General features: G+C 43.6%; 1 protein-coding gene across 2 annotated transcripts; it reads right to left on the reverse strand.

Annotated features, from left to right (window-relative positions):
- Window positions 1-548: 548 nt before the first annotated feature.
- sfpq (splicing factor proline/glutamine-rich) lies at window positions 549-15648 on the reverse strand. 2 transcript variants are annotated; one of them, XM_084455233.1, is made up of 12 exons: window positions 14781-15648; window positions 12831-13019; window positions 12425-12726; window positions 12102-12197; window positions 11364-11560; window positions 10916-11000; window positions 10707-10821; window positions 10415-10463; window positions 10052-10152; window positions 1157-1208; window positions 850-920; window positions 549-682 (listed from the first exon to the last, which is right to left on the reverse strand). In XM_084455233.1, exons 1-10 carry the CDS (start codon window positions 15507-15509, stop codon window positions 1182-1184), a joined length of 1890 nt encoding a protein of 629 aa, XP_084311359.1. In that variant the 5' UTR covers window positions 15510-15648; the 3' UTR covers window positions 549-682; window positions 850-920; window positions 1157-1181. The 2 variants fall into 2 exon arrangements, with proteins under 2 accessions (XP_084311359.1, XP_084311358.1); XM_084455232.1 differs by having other exon boundaries at window positions 1157-7067.
- Window positions 15649-16203: the final 555 nt, after the last annotated feature.

The following is a 16203-nucleotide window of genomic DNA, read 5'->3' on the forward strand; positions in this document are numbered from 1 at the left end:
ATGTGTTTTTTAGTATGTATAACATTTGATTATAATATAAACTTTTTATACAGAACATGTTGACATTGGTAAATATGGCCATGACAGCAATGTTAATGTTATCGGTATCGGCCAAAATGTTCATAGTAAAATAAATTTACACTTTACTCAAAATACTCTTCCCTAAACTACGATTTCAATGTTCCTGAACATGGCTTATCCCTTTCAGATGACAATATTATCAGTCTTGGGGAGCTCTGATAGCAAGGCTCATTCTCAACTACAGGAAAATAGTCCAAATTGTTTTCCATGACTGGAAATTTGTCAACTCTTTCCCAGGTTTTCCAGGAAGGTGGAAACCCTGAGACCCCCATTAATAAATCTGACTCATTGCATATGTACAATTTGACATTTCTTACAGGCAAAAAATCTCAGTATACGTCTTGGTTAAAATTAACTATGGCAAGTCATATCTGATATTCATAAGTGAATGGTTAGGATAAAACTATTTTCTTCACATTATAGTGCACTTCAATTAACCGTTGAATTAAAATAAAACTGACAGAATGTCCAAATTTACAACTTTTATTGACGATGTAATTATCAAATATGGTGAAGAAAACTTTGCAAGTTTGAACCATTTCTTGTCCGCTGCTCGTCTGCTGGGCGCCTTCTTCAGAACCTCCCCGTCTCTCGTACAGCTCTGTACAAGGTGAGACAAATAAGAGAGAGGAGGAATTATAAAGGGACCCTTCCCTGTCCAACACATTAGTCTGTTGTGGTGTGTGTGTGTATGTATATATATATATATATATAAAATATTGAGTGAATTATCCCTTTAATACAGTTGTGCGGAGGTTTCAGACTCACTCAGCATCCTTCCGTCAGGACAGACCGCCACCATAGGGCCCTTGGGCTCAGGTTTATAGTCTTCAGTTAACCTACAATGAAAGAAATCATGTCACTGATCTACTTACAATCTAGACTTAGGATATTCATTGACAGGACTTTGATAAAATGGTCAACGTTACACGGCCAGTTGTACCACCTTAACTGAACTACAGACTACGTGGACACAGCACATTACAGACTATTACTACTACCGACGCCTTTCAGAAGATGGTCAAAACTGAGGGGGTGGTTGTGAGGGAGATGGAGGGGATGTTTGGCCACTTACCATGTGTCAGACTGGCAGCAGCTCCTCAGCCTCCCTCAATCATCTGAGGTCCCTGTGGCAAGAGAGATGCAATGAGCTTGGCGCTGGGAAAAGGACAGTCTTAAACCCCTAATAAGAGGATGTGTGTGCGGGCTAAACTGTGTGTGTAATGAGTGAGTAGGGAAGACAAATACTAATGTTTCATATCGTAATGGTATGGAGTATTGTAGTAGGAGCATGCATTGAATGTGTGACTGTCTGAAGGGTTAAGTGTGACACTAAAAAGAATTTGATGTGAAGAATCTAAGAGAATAAGAACAAAATAGCTGTGAACACAATCAACCTCTATGGGCGTAGATCAACTAACTTAGATAAATAAGCACTTGCTTTTCTGAGATTTCAGAGGGGACCAGACATGTGCGTAGTGACCATGACAGTCTGCCATTTGTAGAATGCGTCAGAAGAGGGAGAACATACAGAGCAAGGTAAGCTTGACTTGGTTGACAGAGGGATACTTCAGGAATGTTACTGCAAACCCCTAAAAGGGCCAGGAGCTGTATCTATTCGAAAGCCATGTCACCTTACACATCATGACCGAGTATTTGCCGCATTGATCAATCACTCTTGCAGAACAAGTTTAGGGAGGGAGGGAAGGAACGGCATTGGCCCTCCAGTGGGGGCCGTGGGGCCCGGAGGGTAGTTCTGGCATCACACTCTGATTCAGGGACATGGAGAAGCTGCTGGACCACTCAAGAGCGAGAGGTCTTTGGAGGGGTGAAATGGATCACAGTGCAGACGAGACACAGTCGTCAGCCCTAGGGCTGGGTTCATCGCTCATGGTTAAGTTTGCTTTAGTTCAACAGAGCAGCTGCTTGTTCACCTACTACACACTCAGGTTTACAGCTCCAACAGGCCACATAGAAGCCACTGAGGGAGGTGAGCACAGTCCTGATGGAACTGTGCGGAAACTTTACAAAACAAGTGGCTGGTCACTGGTATGGAGGACGTTATTGAAATGATACAGTACAACAGCAAAGGGAGAACTAAACAGGCTGCTGTTCAGACACACATATTTCTGTAGAACATAAATAGACTAAATGTGGTGGTTCCTTGTTGCATCATGTGCTGGTTGCCATATGGCTGTATAATGTAAGTGTTCTTCTTCACACACCTAACTAGGATGGGACAGACTTGAAACAAACACCTCACCCCTGTCCCCATAACACCCGTCTCACTTCCCTCGTCAAATCATGACCATTGCTAAATTCCCAATCTGCTTCAAAAACGCTTAGATGCAGACATATATCAAAAGACCAGACTTGACTCGCACCTGGATTCCAATTCCTACATATGGCAAATAGGCCTCGCTAATTGAATAAATGCGTAAATAGATGCTCGTTTCAGGCTGATAAATACAAAGAACCTGTCAGGTTTCAGGGTAGTGATAAGGTAATGAGACAAATCACATGGCCTAATATAAACAATTGCCAATCATGACATGTCCCGCTTGATATTGACTCTTGAGTTTGCCACCAGAAAGCCCTCTCTGTGATTAATAGTTTATAGTTGAATGCTCAGTGATGGTAAGTTTCTACCAATTGTCCAAGTTAAGTAGCAATCTCATACACAAGCCACCAGTAGTGCTAAAGGCACTGGTTTTCTGTGGAGAGAAAAAAGACAGACTGAACACTTGCATTATGAGGACTATAGTGTAACATCACAGTAGAGCATAAATTACACACACTTCCACAAAACTGAATCAAATACTCAACTCACTTCATTCAAATCTGATGATCACAGATGTCTTGTGTTGAAAACTGGAAGCCATGGATAGGCATATGCACATAACAATGAGCATTAGCCTACTTGTTGATTTGGCTGCAAGTCTCTAGGTTACAGGTAACTGCACTGACTCAACCAGAGCCATGAGTAGCCCCATTTAGACAGACTTCAAATATGTCCCTCTTCACAGTAGGTGCCTGCACACTGCCCCGACCAACATCAACGTTGGATTGGTGTGCCATGTTTGTTGGTGACTAAGTGAAGTAGCTGTTGGCTCTCCCAAAAGTAGCTAGATGACAATCAACAAATTTGGATAATATGCGATTCTGCAAGAGGCTAAATGAGTAGAAAAGGCAGTTTACAATCTAACTATTTACGCATTTACAAATGTATTCTTGTTCTTTATTTATTCTTTATTCTTAGTTGCCATATAACTATAATGTTAGCTTTTTTTTTTTCTTTTTTAAAATTGTACAGATATGTATTGGTCTAATGTAGACCTACAAACTATTTACATATTTGCTGTGGGGCTGCCATCTAGTCAGACTGGCTGCTTTAGTGCTGTGTGTGTGTGTGTAGGAGACAGCAGCCCTTGCTGTAGACCTACTCGGCTCGTGAGCTCGGTTGTAACGTGAATCGCAGAATGGGATGTTGGGTGCTTTTTTTTTTGCAGAGCTCCGTCAACACAATCATTCCCCAAATGACCAGAAAAACTTGCTAGATTTGTCACTAGTCGCTTTTGACTAATGAAGTCGACAAGGGGGTCTGGAAAATCGCCAGATGTAGCGACAAAACGGCAACACTGGGAGTTGGTTGGATGGATTGGGCAGCTGAATTTAAACTCCCAACAACTGCCAACTTTAGAATGTTGGGTGTTGGGTTGGCAGTGGTTGTGGCAGTGTGCAGGCACCTCTTCAATACAGGTTGAACTCAAACTTCTGATATAACGTTGCCAGAATTTTTAGAAATTAGAATGTTCGGTTGCATTAAGGCCTTAGGGAATGCTAATGCGCTCCTAATATGACCGTACACGCAGCACAATGTGATGAAGATTTACTTTTGTGGACAATGTCACCACCCCCCCCACCCCACATGCCAGTTTCACAATCCAGACCCTTTAAGGTCAATTTAAGACTAAGACTTTGCTGCCTGACCTGTAACTGAATGCCAAAATGATGTACTGGTAATACCAGTAGGTTATGTCTGCCATTGTACACCATCCTACATTATTTGAGCCAGAGACAGCCGTCCATATCTACAGTTCATTTCACAGAGACCAGCTGGAGTGAGCGATGGAAGGCGAAATGCCCCACACTGCACAAGCTAAACGGATGCTTTGCCACAAGTCTACAGACAGAAGGAGAAAGAGGACAAGAGTACTGCACTGTGAATCCATTCTTCAAGAGTGTGATGCCAGAAGCCCTGTAGAGTCACTTCCCACAAAAGGGGTAGGTGACACCGAGAGAGAGAGAGCAAGTTAATTGTGGGGATATTTTCAAAATTGTAAAACATGATGGGACACTTACCTTTTTTTCAGCTGATCTGTTAGCATACCTCTCGCTGCAAACAAGTCCAGGCTCTACTGTCCACTGACTTCTGCAGAACTACTCATCATCCTCAACGTAACCAAATGCCGGAGCCTCAACTGTGGAATGGGGCAGCCTGGGCTGTTGTTGCCTCTACTGCACAGCTACTGCACCCCCATGCACTCAAGACACACAACACAAAACAAGAGACACAAGCCATTCGCTCCGCACAACTTGATACACAGGTCTCTTGCTTCTGCCGAAGGATGGTGGGGGAGTTATATTGGGGGCAAGCTCTGCTGCTGGAGTTATAGCAGTTTCACAACGGTTCCGGAACACTTTCATGATCCATGTCCATGTTCCAAGCCAGGACCAGGACTGTTCTATGATCTAGTAATATATAGATTGTGATTTTTTTCCTACTTTGGGTGCACCATTTCACTGCCCCAGAGATTAACATTGACAGGAATAACCTCAAGGTGAAGAACTGTCACTTTCTTGGTTGTGTCTTACTGGCCTTTGATTCAATATTTTAACTGATAACCAATTTGCTATAAATTAATCTACAGTACCAAGTGATTTCAGTAAGGGTAGCCATTGGGCTTCCTTAGCTACCATTTGCTGTTCAAAGACCACAACAATTATTTAAAGGTGTGTGATAACTTAAAAGGCAAAAGGCAAAATACTGTTTCATCTACATTCCATACAGTAGCCTTTTAGTTGCCCATGTTTGACAAAGATGTGCTAACTAATTGGCCTGTCCAGTAATAGCTGGCTAAAACAGTATGCTTAGAAATACACAGGAACCAATGATAATGTACTGCCAGATCAAAGCCTAACCATTCATCTTACAAGGTAGATGACAGTGGAAGTCAAGGGTGTGTCACCCTGAAAAGCAGCCAATGAACAACATTCGATTGGGGGAAGGGTTTCTTCAGAGTCCAGTTATCCAACCATGTTGGTTTACCATTCACCAACATATATTTCACCCATAGGTCGTCCCATTACAATGCCCAACGGTGGTTTGAAATAACCATATTCATAACAGGACTAAACTGTTTTAGGTTTTAGTTCTCCCCTAGTACATTCTCCCCTGACATTCCTGCAATGATCTTTCAGATGGACACACCTGTTAAAAGAAATGTACAGAGAACCAACAGAGAAATAGCATTACAAGTGTTCAGGTTTACATGAGCTGGTATCAAGATACGATGAAATCTCCAGAGGACTAATGACGTCAATATTACTGTATTGGAGTTAGAGGGGAAATGATACTCTTCTTCAAATGAAAGGGATCACTGACCAAAATGTCAGTCACTGACCATCTCAAGTAGAGTGATTGCAAATGTATTCAAACGGCAGCATTGAAGTCAGTTTACTTGGGTGCAGTCCATGTCAGGATAGTGGAGGCTAGCTGGTTCTGGGCATCATCCATTATTGCATTTTACCCTTAGTGATCTCCTTCAGAGAAATCCTGTGATTGAGTCCTAACTAGTCAAATATACTAGGCTAAATGATTCAATTCAAATAATGACTGAAATGGGTCGTGATCTCGATGCCTAATTATGGGGTCGGTAAAGGAACGTTTAGCAGAAAACTCCCTCAAAGAATACGTATGAATGGGAATCCTATCGTCCAGAAGTGGCATTTTGCCAACAGAAAAAGTTAATATTTTCATGACCTGGCACACAGGCAAACGTAAAGTTCAGACCAAATTCTCTGTACAAATTCCCAAGTATGTAAGCCTACAAACTCAGGCGTTGGAGGTTTTCAGCCAAGCAGCAATATTCAATTTTGGTCTGGGAAATCACGACACCAAACCGTTTTTTTCCTGTCGTCAAAATGCCAACATCTGTTCCCCTTACACTACACCTGAAACTTTCATGGTTTGATCAATGTAGCTTGTATTGTGCAGTTTTGTTCCATAATTCACCTGGAGGACTATTGCCATTATCAATCGTTTTTACTCTGATAAATCCTGGTCATGCCAGATGAGTCTATACAACCCATTTGAGCAGTGTCAAAAATGGATCCTCTAGACTGCTAGAAAATGGAATGGCTGTTTGAGACAACCCTCCCAGAGTTAGTTTGGGACAGGAACTAATTGAGTCTTAAGAATAGATTTTTAAGAGGTTTTGGAGAGAACCAATTTATCTTTATTGTATTACATGTTTTACTTCAAATTTGAAATGGCACACAAAACAGCCATAGAAAGGTGAGAAAACGTTACAATTATCACCACTTACGACACGAGTCACAAAGCATGATACAACTGGAAAGGAAAGTATACATGGGTGAGATTACTAACTGGATCACAGAGGGTAACCAAATATTCTAATTTCACACTACTCCAAATACAAAATAAAGGAAAAAATATCTAAACGTTGCCATAAAATGAAAATTAGTCTTCAGACTAAATGCAAGAACACTTTCAACTGAAATACATCAATGATTCAAGATATTCAGAGAATCTCTACACAAAAGCGCTGCTATGAGATTGAACCTGAACAACTTTAAAAGCGGGGCTTCTTGGCCTGCCCGTCAAACTCCTCACGGACCCTGCCAAAGCCTTGGTTATTGGGCCCCATTCCCCTGGGGCCACCCTGGGGGAAACGCTCATTGCGCTGTAGGAATCAACAACCATACCAACAAGGAAGTTAGGATGGAGCAGGGCAGTGCAATGGCACGCAGTTCAAGTCCATATGCAGGGGAAAGGTGTAACGGGGACGGTAGGTAGAGATAGAGAGTTGGTGTTTGAGAGTGGCATATTTTTTTTTTTTTTTACAATATAACCAGCAGAAGACACATCCGACGGTAACGTTCGTTGAAATAGTTCCAATATGAAGGTCCACGGGTGCCACAGGTAACATACGGAGAAGGAAGAAAGGGTAATGTTGTCGTTAGTCAGTGCCTGTCGTAGACTGGTGTTGCATGCCAAACGCTCAACTATTCTAGCTACGCCACCAAAGGCCTTTTCATCTTAGCTGCCAATCGCTCACAAGTGCCTTGATATTTGGCATGTATTAAAGCCTTTTCTCCTATCTTATAGCACTTGCTTCTAGCACCTGGTTAAGGTGTGCTTTAAAACTTGACTCAGTGGTTTATGGCCAAACTATATGGGGTGGATAATTATTGAAGTGCACCAGTTCCTCTAAACTTTAACAGGGGAGTTGGTTCAACCTACTTCTTAGATACCCCTCTCACTTATGTTGCCTCTACAACTCAGTTACATGTACCACTCCCAAAAAGTAATTCAGTGGTTGGAGTATTTAAAAAGTAGAAAATAGCCACTGGAAAGATATTTAAGCCATTTAGCCTTAGTGTTACCCTACAGGTCCCAGAGTAGGTTAATTAAATGTACATATATCCTGGATATTCTATTAAAACCTTTGGCAGGTCTATAATGCAATTTGTATGCCCTAGCAATCCAATGTCATGACAAATATGTAGGTCTGTGCATATGAGATTTTTGAGCCACTGATGTCCCCATAGCCTTTGAACTTTGCTAGAAACCCTACAATGGGACATTTCAGTGCAATATGATGTTTGGCAATGTCATTTAACACGCACCGAGAGGCATTTTCTCACAGGGCATGGTGACTTGGTCCTGAATGTTCATTTTAACATGTGTTATTACACAAATTAACATGGTTAATTCATCATGTTTCTTTTTTGTGGACTACATGTGGCCTGGACTAGTAGTTAAAACAAATCTGCATTAACGGCCGTAAACAACCACACAACAGTGGTGGCACAAACCTGCACCACAGTTCTCAGTACCACAAATGCTGAGCTACAAAGATCCACCTACTGCTCTTCTGTAAACCCCAAATACACTGGTTGGCCAATCCTAACCACAGGCAGGGGTGAAAATTAACTTTTTGGCTCACGGTCAGTCATCTGCCAAGGGGACTGTAGATGAAAAAAATCTACCGGCCAAGTTTTTGTGTTTTTTTTTCTGATAGCCTTCCGAAATCTAGTCGCCAATTGGAAATTGTACCTGCATTTGGCCGGTGGCAGGTGTTAATTTTCAGCCCTGCCAAATCTGGCAAAAACAGAAGCTGGAGACGCATATCCAAATCTATCCTTATACTTGAAGATAAAGATCAAGAAAAAATGTCTAACTCTAAAAATATCAAAAGACAATCCATTTACTACAGATTTCTAAACTTTCACTAGTTATGAAGGTACAAAGTAAGTTAAAGCTGCAGTATGTAACTTCTGCGCTATGAGCCTGCTACGTGCTAGCAACGAGGGAAAATTGTGTCTGGTGTGACACACACACACACACACACACACACACACACACACACACACACACACACACACACACACACACACACACACACACACACACACACACACACACACACACACACACACACACACACACACACACACACACACACACACACACACACACACACACACACACACACACACACACACACACACACACACACACACACACAATAATTGCTGTAGCAGAGCCAAACAGCAGTCTACAAAGACGGTTTTCACAGAGGAGCTCAATCCCTTATCCATCTTGATTTATCATAGCAATATAAGTAAATGTTTCAAATCTTACAAAAATCTTACATACTGCAGCTTTAACAGGTCAGTTTATTCACTGCTTGCTTCTACAAGCCAGCAACATCTACCAGTGATTACTCAGGGGTCCACCTTTTGTCAGTCTGGCCTTGAATGAAATAGGGGACTTCTGCCTCAGAGAACAAGCAGGTATCCAGAAACCATTGAAAAGCCATGTCTGCCACCCTCAGTTCAAGATATTGCGTTCTGAATTTTGAAACAATTGTTTCGGAATACGTTTTTGGGGAGAAAAAATGGTTTAAAAAAAGTCAACCAGTACTAAACCACTGTCTGAATTGCATGGACCCAAAAACATGGCTGGGCCAACATTATGACAACTAGGTAGCCGATATATGCCACATAAGATCATTGCAGGATGTTCTCAAAAACTTCACACTGCCACCCCTAAAACATTCACATGTTCCACACATGCCACGTTTCCTTTCATGTTGGGTTTGTAGTTGATGTTCTGGCTTGGTATGGCAAAGTGGTATGACTACAAAATATCCCCCCCCTCCCCGTTTCCCCACAAAACAAAAAGAAAAATGCTGCCGGCTGACATCCCTTGCGGAGAAAACGTGCCTGTCTGGCTCACACAAGACAGGGCTTGCAATAGAGGTCCATTACACATAGTAGTTGCTGGTGTGTGTGAGAGCTGCTCAGGGATGGGAGCAATTCAGTGGGTTTAGTACCGGTTGGCCCTCTTCAGCTGAACATCAAACAAGGCTGTGGCTGGAAGAACTGAGGGGGCAGGCTGTTGGCTGGAAAACTCATTACTAAGAAGACTTCTGTCTTCCAACAAATCAGAGCACAGTGGAAAGCTACCCGCCGTCTGTCGCCATAGGGACAATACAGTGATGTCCTCAAAAGGGACACAGGTCGAAGACAGACCAGAGCAAAGCCTCCTTCCGACATCACTCTCCAGTCGCCACTTTCACAACCGGAGCTAACAGGGAACAACCCCCTCACAACATAGACTAGGCCTAACACGGTTCTTTTCTTATGTAGGATACATTACCATTTCACTGGGCATCATGGCTCCTCCAGCAGTGTTGCCCATGCCCTGGTGTCCCTCAAAGCCAGCGGGGAACTTCTGCTTGGGGCTTCCGAATGGCATGTCTAACAGAGACAACAGGACTACATGTCACATACATTTTTTTTTTTAAAGAAAAGAAATGTCAGCCACACCCTTATGGGGCTACGATGCCAAAGGATTCGTTGTCCGCATGAGGCAAGGTCTGAGAACTACAAAAAATCTAATTGAACCTAATGGGGGTTTTAAAAGTCTCAAAATTATAAACAAGTTGAACCAAGAAATGTCACCTCTAAACTGCCCAAAATGATTGTAAAAAGATGCAATGGTTGGAAATGGACCACTAACCTGGCATGCCCATGGCTCCACCGGCATTCATCCTCATGTCCCTCTCCCTCTGTGATAGAAAAACAGCCGTCGGACAACAAAATACATTTGACAAACCACTGAGCCAACCCGGGCTCTACAGAACTGGCCAGGAACAGGGCCAGGTAACAAGATCTTACAGAGCTGTGCTGGAAAGAATCAGCCAAATATGGGTGGGTGGGAGGGATGGTCAATTTCACTGTGATAAAAGCAGCAGGAATTCCTGAAGCAAAACGGGGAACTACAGCTGGGGAGAGCACTCCACTCCACTCACGTTGTCCATGAAGTTGCCCATCCTGTAGTTCTCCTCCCTCTGACGCCTCATCTGCTCCTCCATCTCCCTCTGGCGAAGCATCTCCTCCTCTCGCCGCCGACGCTCCTCCTCTTGTCTGCAACGCAAAACACAATGTCCACATCTGTTCTGATTCTATGAGCATGTGTAGCACGAACAGATACGGTTGGGGCATATTCCCTGAAACATACCTGAGCTGCATCTCTTTCCTCTTCTGCATCTCCTGGCTGTGCATTTCTTCCATGCGCCTGAGTTCCTCCTGTCGCCTCAGCAGATCTGTGTACAGAAGGAAAGAAGATCGACATGCTGTTCAGTGACTCAGACGAGTAACGTACGTGTGATGGTTGGGTTTACACATCGATAGCTTTTTGAGATAATAGTAGACCAATATGTGGTTTAATATCAAGTTCATTCAATGACAGATGTGAGAGCATGTTTGTGAGGGGCTGAAGCAGAGTGGCCTGCAACATACTAGAGTCATGTCCAGGGGGTGTACTTGCATCAAGCTGCCTCACACAAAGAACCAGGAGATAGGCTCCTGCCCTATGGGCCACTAGGCTACAAAACCACTGGAGGCAGAATAGAACCGACAGAATGGTGTTTAGGTGAGGGCTTAAAGTGATCCTCCTGAGTATGCACCTTGACGGAGCATGTTGGCCTGGTGCTCATGGAAAGCGTCCTCCATCTCTCCCTCCAGCTTCTCCCTGGCCTCTCTGATGTTCTTCTCCACCTGCTGCCTCTGCTGCTTCTCCATATCATCCAGAGACTTCCAGCGCTTCGAGTATTCAAACTCGAACGTGCCAGGACGGGCAAACCGAGGAGGATCCTCTCGTTCCCTATGGAGACAGAGAATATGTAAATAAATATGGTATGACCTGAGACAATACCGCATCTGCTTACGGAGACATTTGCCACAATACTTCAGACAATGAGGATTGAAGTACCTACAATTGCAGGATGCCCATAGCATGATACCAAATCAAAGGGCAATCAGCTAGTTGAGGTAGTAGTAAGCAATTGATACCCCATTCACCCAGGGAAAAGTGAGAATGGATTTTTAACAGCTGTGGTTTAGTGAAACCAGCCCCCTTCCTCTCTCCACCCTACATCACTCCTTCCCACCCCCCTCCAATCTCCCCCACTGCATATCACACCATCTGCTGAGTACCAGTGATTTCGGCTGGGTCATTAACATCACAAAAGCTCCTGGTACTAGCGAAGTACATCCCCCCTTCGTAACCCTATATGAAATGCAAAGATTGGGCAATAAAGAGAACAGATGTGAAATGGGGGTGGTGTGAAACCCAAGACCTTCTTAACAGCTTGCAAGTCATAGGATTGTAAGTCAGCCATAGAATCATTAAGAAAAATACTTACTTATTATATTTGGGGTTCTTCTGTGCCAGTTTCTCTGGTAGGCCATCCTCATCATCATACTGCTCAAGGGGCTCCACTACAATTGGCCGAGGTGCCCTGTACAAATCAGAGAAATTAGAATCTTGATTTGGATATAATGGGCTCAAAATTGTAAACGTTGTGGTCGCATTGCAAAGTTTTTAAGTTGGGAGCCAGTGCCAGTGCTTCCAAGTAAAAGTTATTTGAGCACCTTACGAACCTACATGGGTTTTAAAGAGGGTGTCAATCATCCCTCACTATGTGCACTGCCTATACAGATTGACAGCTTCAGTCAAAACCCTTACATGGTGAGCAAGAAAATCCCATCGCTGCATCGGTCCAAGGCCTTGCGTGCAGCGGGTTTGGAGGCAAACTCGACAATGCCCTTGCCAGTGGACCGTCCGCGGTCGTCCACGATGACCACCGCCCTCTCAACCACGCCGAACTGCGAGAACGCCTCTTCCAGGAGCTCGTTGGAAACGTAGGGGGACAGGTTCTTCACAGACAGAGCCGCAGGATGTGTGGCAAAGCGGACGCGGAGCTGTCTGCCTTTCATGGGGACATCGTCCAATTCTGCTTTTGCTATCTCTGCCAGTGCTCGGGATTCCTGCAATGTTAAAACAGATAGCGTTATCGTACACTGACCGGGAACTTTGCCAGTCCAAGAAGAGGGAAGTCTACACAAGCAAGCATGTGTTGTGGTGACCTTACCAATCGAATGAAGCCAAAGCCTTTGCTTTTGTTGATGAAAATCTCGCTGGGCTCTCCATATTTAGCAAACAGTTTCTTGAATTCATCATCTGAGATATCATTGGGCAGATTTCCAATGAAGAGACGACACCGTTGTGTGTAGGTCTTCTCACCAGGTTTCAACAGCAAGGATAATGTTGCTTTCAACTCCTGCAGGCAAAGGAACAACACTAAGATTCAATTCATGAGTTCTCCCGTTTCATGCATCAACTTACAATACTCAGGGTTCCCACTCCTCAGGGGTCCCACTCCAAGTCAAACGTAAAATTCCCTGAATTTCAATTACTAAAAAACTGCATTTCTGTGACCTATAATGAACGGACAAACTTGATGAGCAGGAAGGGAATAAATGTGCGGTTTTTTTGTGTGTTTTTTTTTTATCAAGTAACGTAACCACTCACGTATTACGGGAAACATGTGAAACAACCTAATCAGGGTCCAACAATAAGGATTGCCCGCCTGCCCGGGGCAAGTAAATCAAGCAACTCACTGCCGGCAACTTGCCCGACCGTGCAAGAAGTAAAATGATAGTAAGCGCAAGCAAACAAAGGAATATAATAGCTGAATCGCGTTGGGAAGTTGCGGAGCAATCTTTCTGTTGATGCTTTTGAAACTGCTGTACCTTAGCATTGAGGGACCAGCAGTTGACAATTTTGATGCTGAGCGGGTTGTACAAAGATGGCTGTCAGCAGGGGTGAAAATTAATTTTGGCTCACTGTTTGAATTTTGACTCACATTGAGTCACCTGCCAAGGGGACTGTACATAAAAAAATCTACCGGCTAAGTATTTTTTTTTTTTTTTTCCAGATAGCCTTCTGAAATCTGTCTGTCAGCAGGGCCGAGGGCACTTCAGGTGTAATGTTATGATTTGGAGCAAATGAAATGAACCATGCTGCTTAAGTCTACTTTAGTCTTTGTTATTTGATAACCGCTACCAACTAACAATTTGTATTGGGGCAAGTAAAACCGACTTCGGGCAAGCAGATTTCTGACCAACTAACCTTAACGTTGGACCCTGCTAATAAATTGAAACACTGCATGTAAAATATTAACATTTTGAATGGCAACTAAAATGTAGACGTGCTACAAAGAAAAATGCCTGATATTTAATGACTTCGCCTAAAAAATGATAAAATCCCCTGACTTTCCATGTCTGCAATACTTTAAAAGTCCATGATATTCCAGAAATTCAATGACCAGTGGGAACCCTGAATACTACATTTGAGAAAGCGACTGCGGTTCTATGATATTGAATTATCAGTGAATGACGAGAAGATGAAAACAATTCACATTAAAAGCAGACGAGTGCATTGTCGTCTAGCTAACAATAGCTAGAGCTAATGTGTTCACTACCATTCCCATCCCCCCAGGGCGGAAATACAATGTGGGGCAAGTAAACAATTTTGACCGACATTTCAAAAGTTACGTTAACAAAAACAATTGTTGCCGAGGTATATGACACGTCGTCTGCGTTTATTAATATAATAATATTCGTTGGCTCAACAATTAACTTCACAGATGGGTTGTAAGTCAGCCAGCTACAAATCTGCGCATTTATTGACCCAATGCTATGTGGCACAACACAAAATGGCGGCTGGGCCTCAGTTCGCGAGCCTAGCTAGCTAACGTGGAAGAAACACTGACCATGCTAGCTAGCTAGCAGAACGCGTAGCCAGCTAGTTTCATTGTTAATGAGCAAACGCTAGCTAAACGTTAGCCAAAGGCTATTGTGTTTATTTGGGTGGTAACATAAGCTACACGTGTCTAAAATGATTCATAACCATGTGTGAACAAGTGGCGTTACCTTATACCTACAGTGGCATTACCACCAACGTTGCTATCTAGCATTAAAAGCTGATGTAACGTTACTCAGGGGAATAATGATAGCTAACGTTGCTAACTGAACGTTACCGTGGGATAATGCCTCTCCTCGGCTGGCTCGTGCTTTCGTTTTTGCGGTTCCTGCTTCGGCCTATATGGTGATGGGGATGGTTTCTGGACGTTTCCAGGTCCTGTTTTTTGTTGGTTCTTGTTCATTTGGTTGGGCGGTGGCGATGACAATGTAGGCTTCGGCGGAGGCGATGACAGTATAGGCTTCGGCGGAGGCGAAGTTAATGCAGGTTTGGGCGGAGGCGTTGGTAGTGCAGGTTTCGGTGGAGGCGTTGGTAGTGCAGGTTTCGGTGGAGGCGTTGGTAGTGCAGGCTTCGGCGGAGGCGAAGTTAATGCAGGTTTCGGCGGAGGAGACTGGATCTTTGTTTGTGCCGCCGCTGCTGCAGCCTGCTGTGCCGCAGCGGCCTGTTGGGCCTGAGCCTGCTGGGCCGCAGCGGCCTGCTGTTGCTGGGCTGGTCCTTTCATGGTGAGCGCCGGGCCAGGTGTCGGAGGAGGCCGAATCAATTGCTGGGCTAAATTTGGAGGCTGCTGTGGCTTCTGGGGGGTTAGCTGTGGTACTTGGTTAGGTGGCTTTCCAAAGTTATTTCCGAGCTGTGGTCCCCTGTTTTGAAATGGGTGCTGGTTTTGATTTCTGAAGTTCGGATTGCCCATTCCACCTCCTCGCATTGGACTAGGTCCAACGCCATTGCCTCGGCCGCCTCTCTGAAATCCTCCACCGCCACGATTTCTATTAAATCTGTCCCTAGACATATCGTTTGAGTAGCGATACTACTTCAAATAAAATATTTTATAACTATTTTAAAAAATAAAATCACTGTTAGCTTGCTTTTGTTCAGAATGTTATGTTGTCCGTTGACAAGATGGCGATTGAGTCGGTGTAGCAGACACGACGTCCTCTATGTGATTTGAGGAGGAGGAGGCGGAGGAAGAGAGCTAGGTTTGTAGCCGCGTTCACATTGGTCAGTTTCAAGAATGCTACCGGATGAGGAGGAGAAATAGGAGGGCCTGTTTATTATACCCCATGGATGCCATGGAATCAACCAATTTGATTTCGTCAATGATGTTTTATTTAGAAGACTCTTTTGTTCATGTTATTTCAATTCAGTCCAAGCTTTATTGGCATGAAAGTTCTGAGAACATTTTGGTGAATCATCAAAGATATATAGGCTATATAAACTGTAACAATAACAACATTAATCTGCGGGAATGAGTTGTGATTTGTTGGCAGCAGGCTTTGTGGTCTGTCTCTCGCTACCTCATGTGTCTTTATTCCCCTTCCTATTGTGTGTATTCAGGGGTGTAGTGGTTGTTTCCACTCATTGATTAATAGGCCTACAGTTTATCAGAAATAGGTGAGTAAACTCTCAGACTCATCTTAAAGAGGTGGGTAGACTGAGATACACCCCGTATGTATTGTATTGAATTTAATGCCTGTATAGGTGTG

The sequence above is a fragment of the Borostomias antarcticus genome, assembly GCF_949987555.1.
Source record: "Borostomias antarcticus genome assembly, chromosome: 21".
Classification (NCBI taxonomy): Eukaryota; Metazoa; Chordata; class Actinopteri; order Stomiiformes; family Stomiidae; genus Borostomias; species Borostomias antarcticus.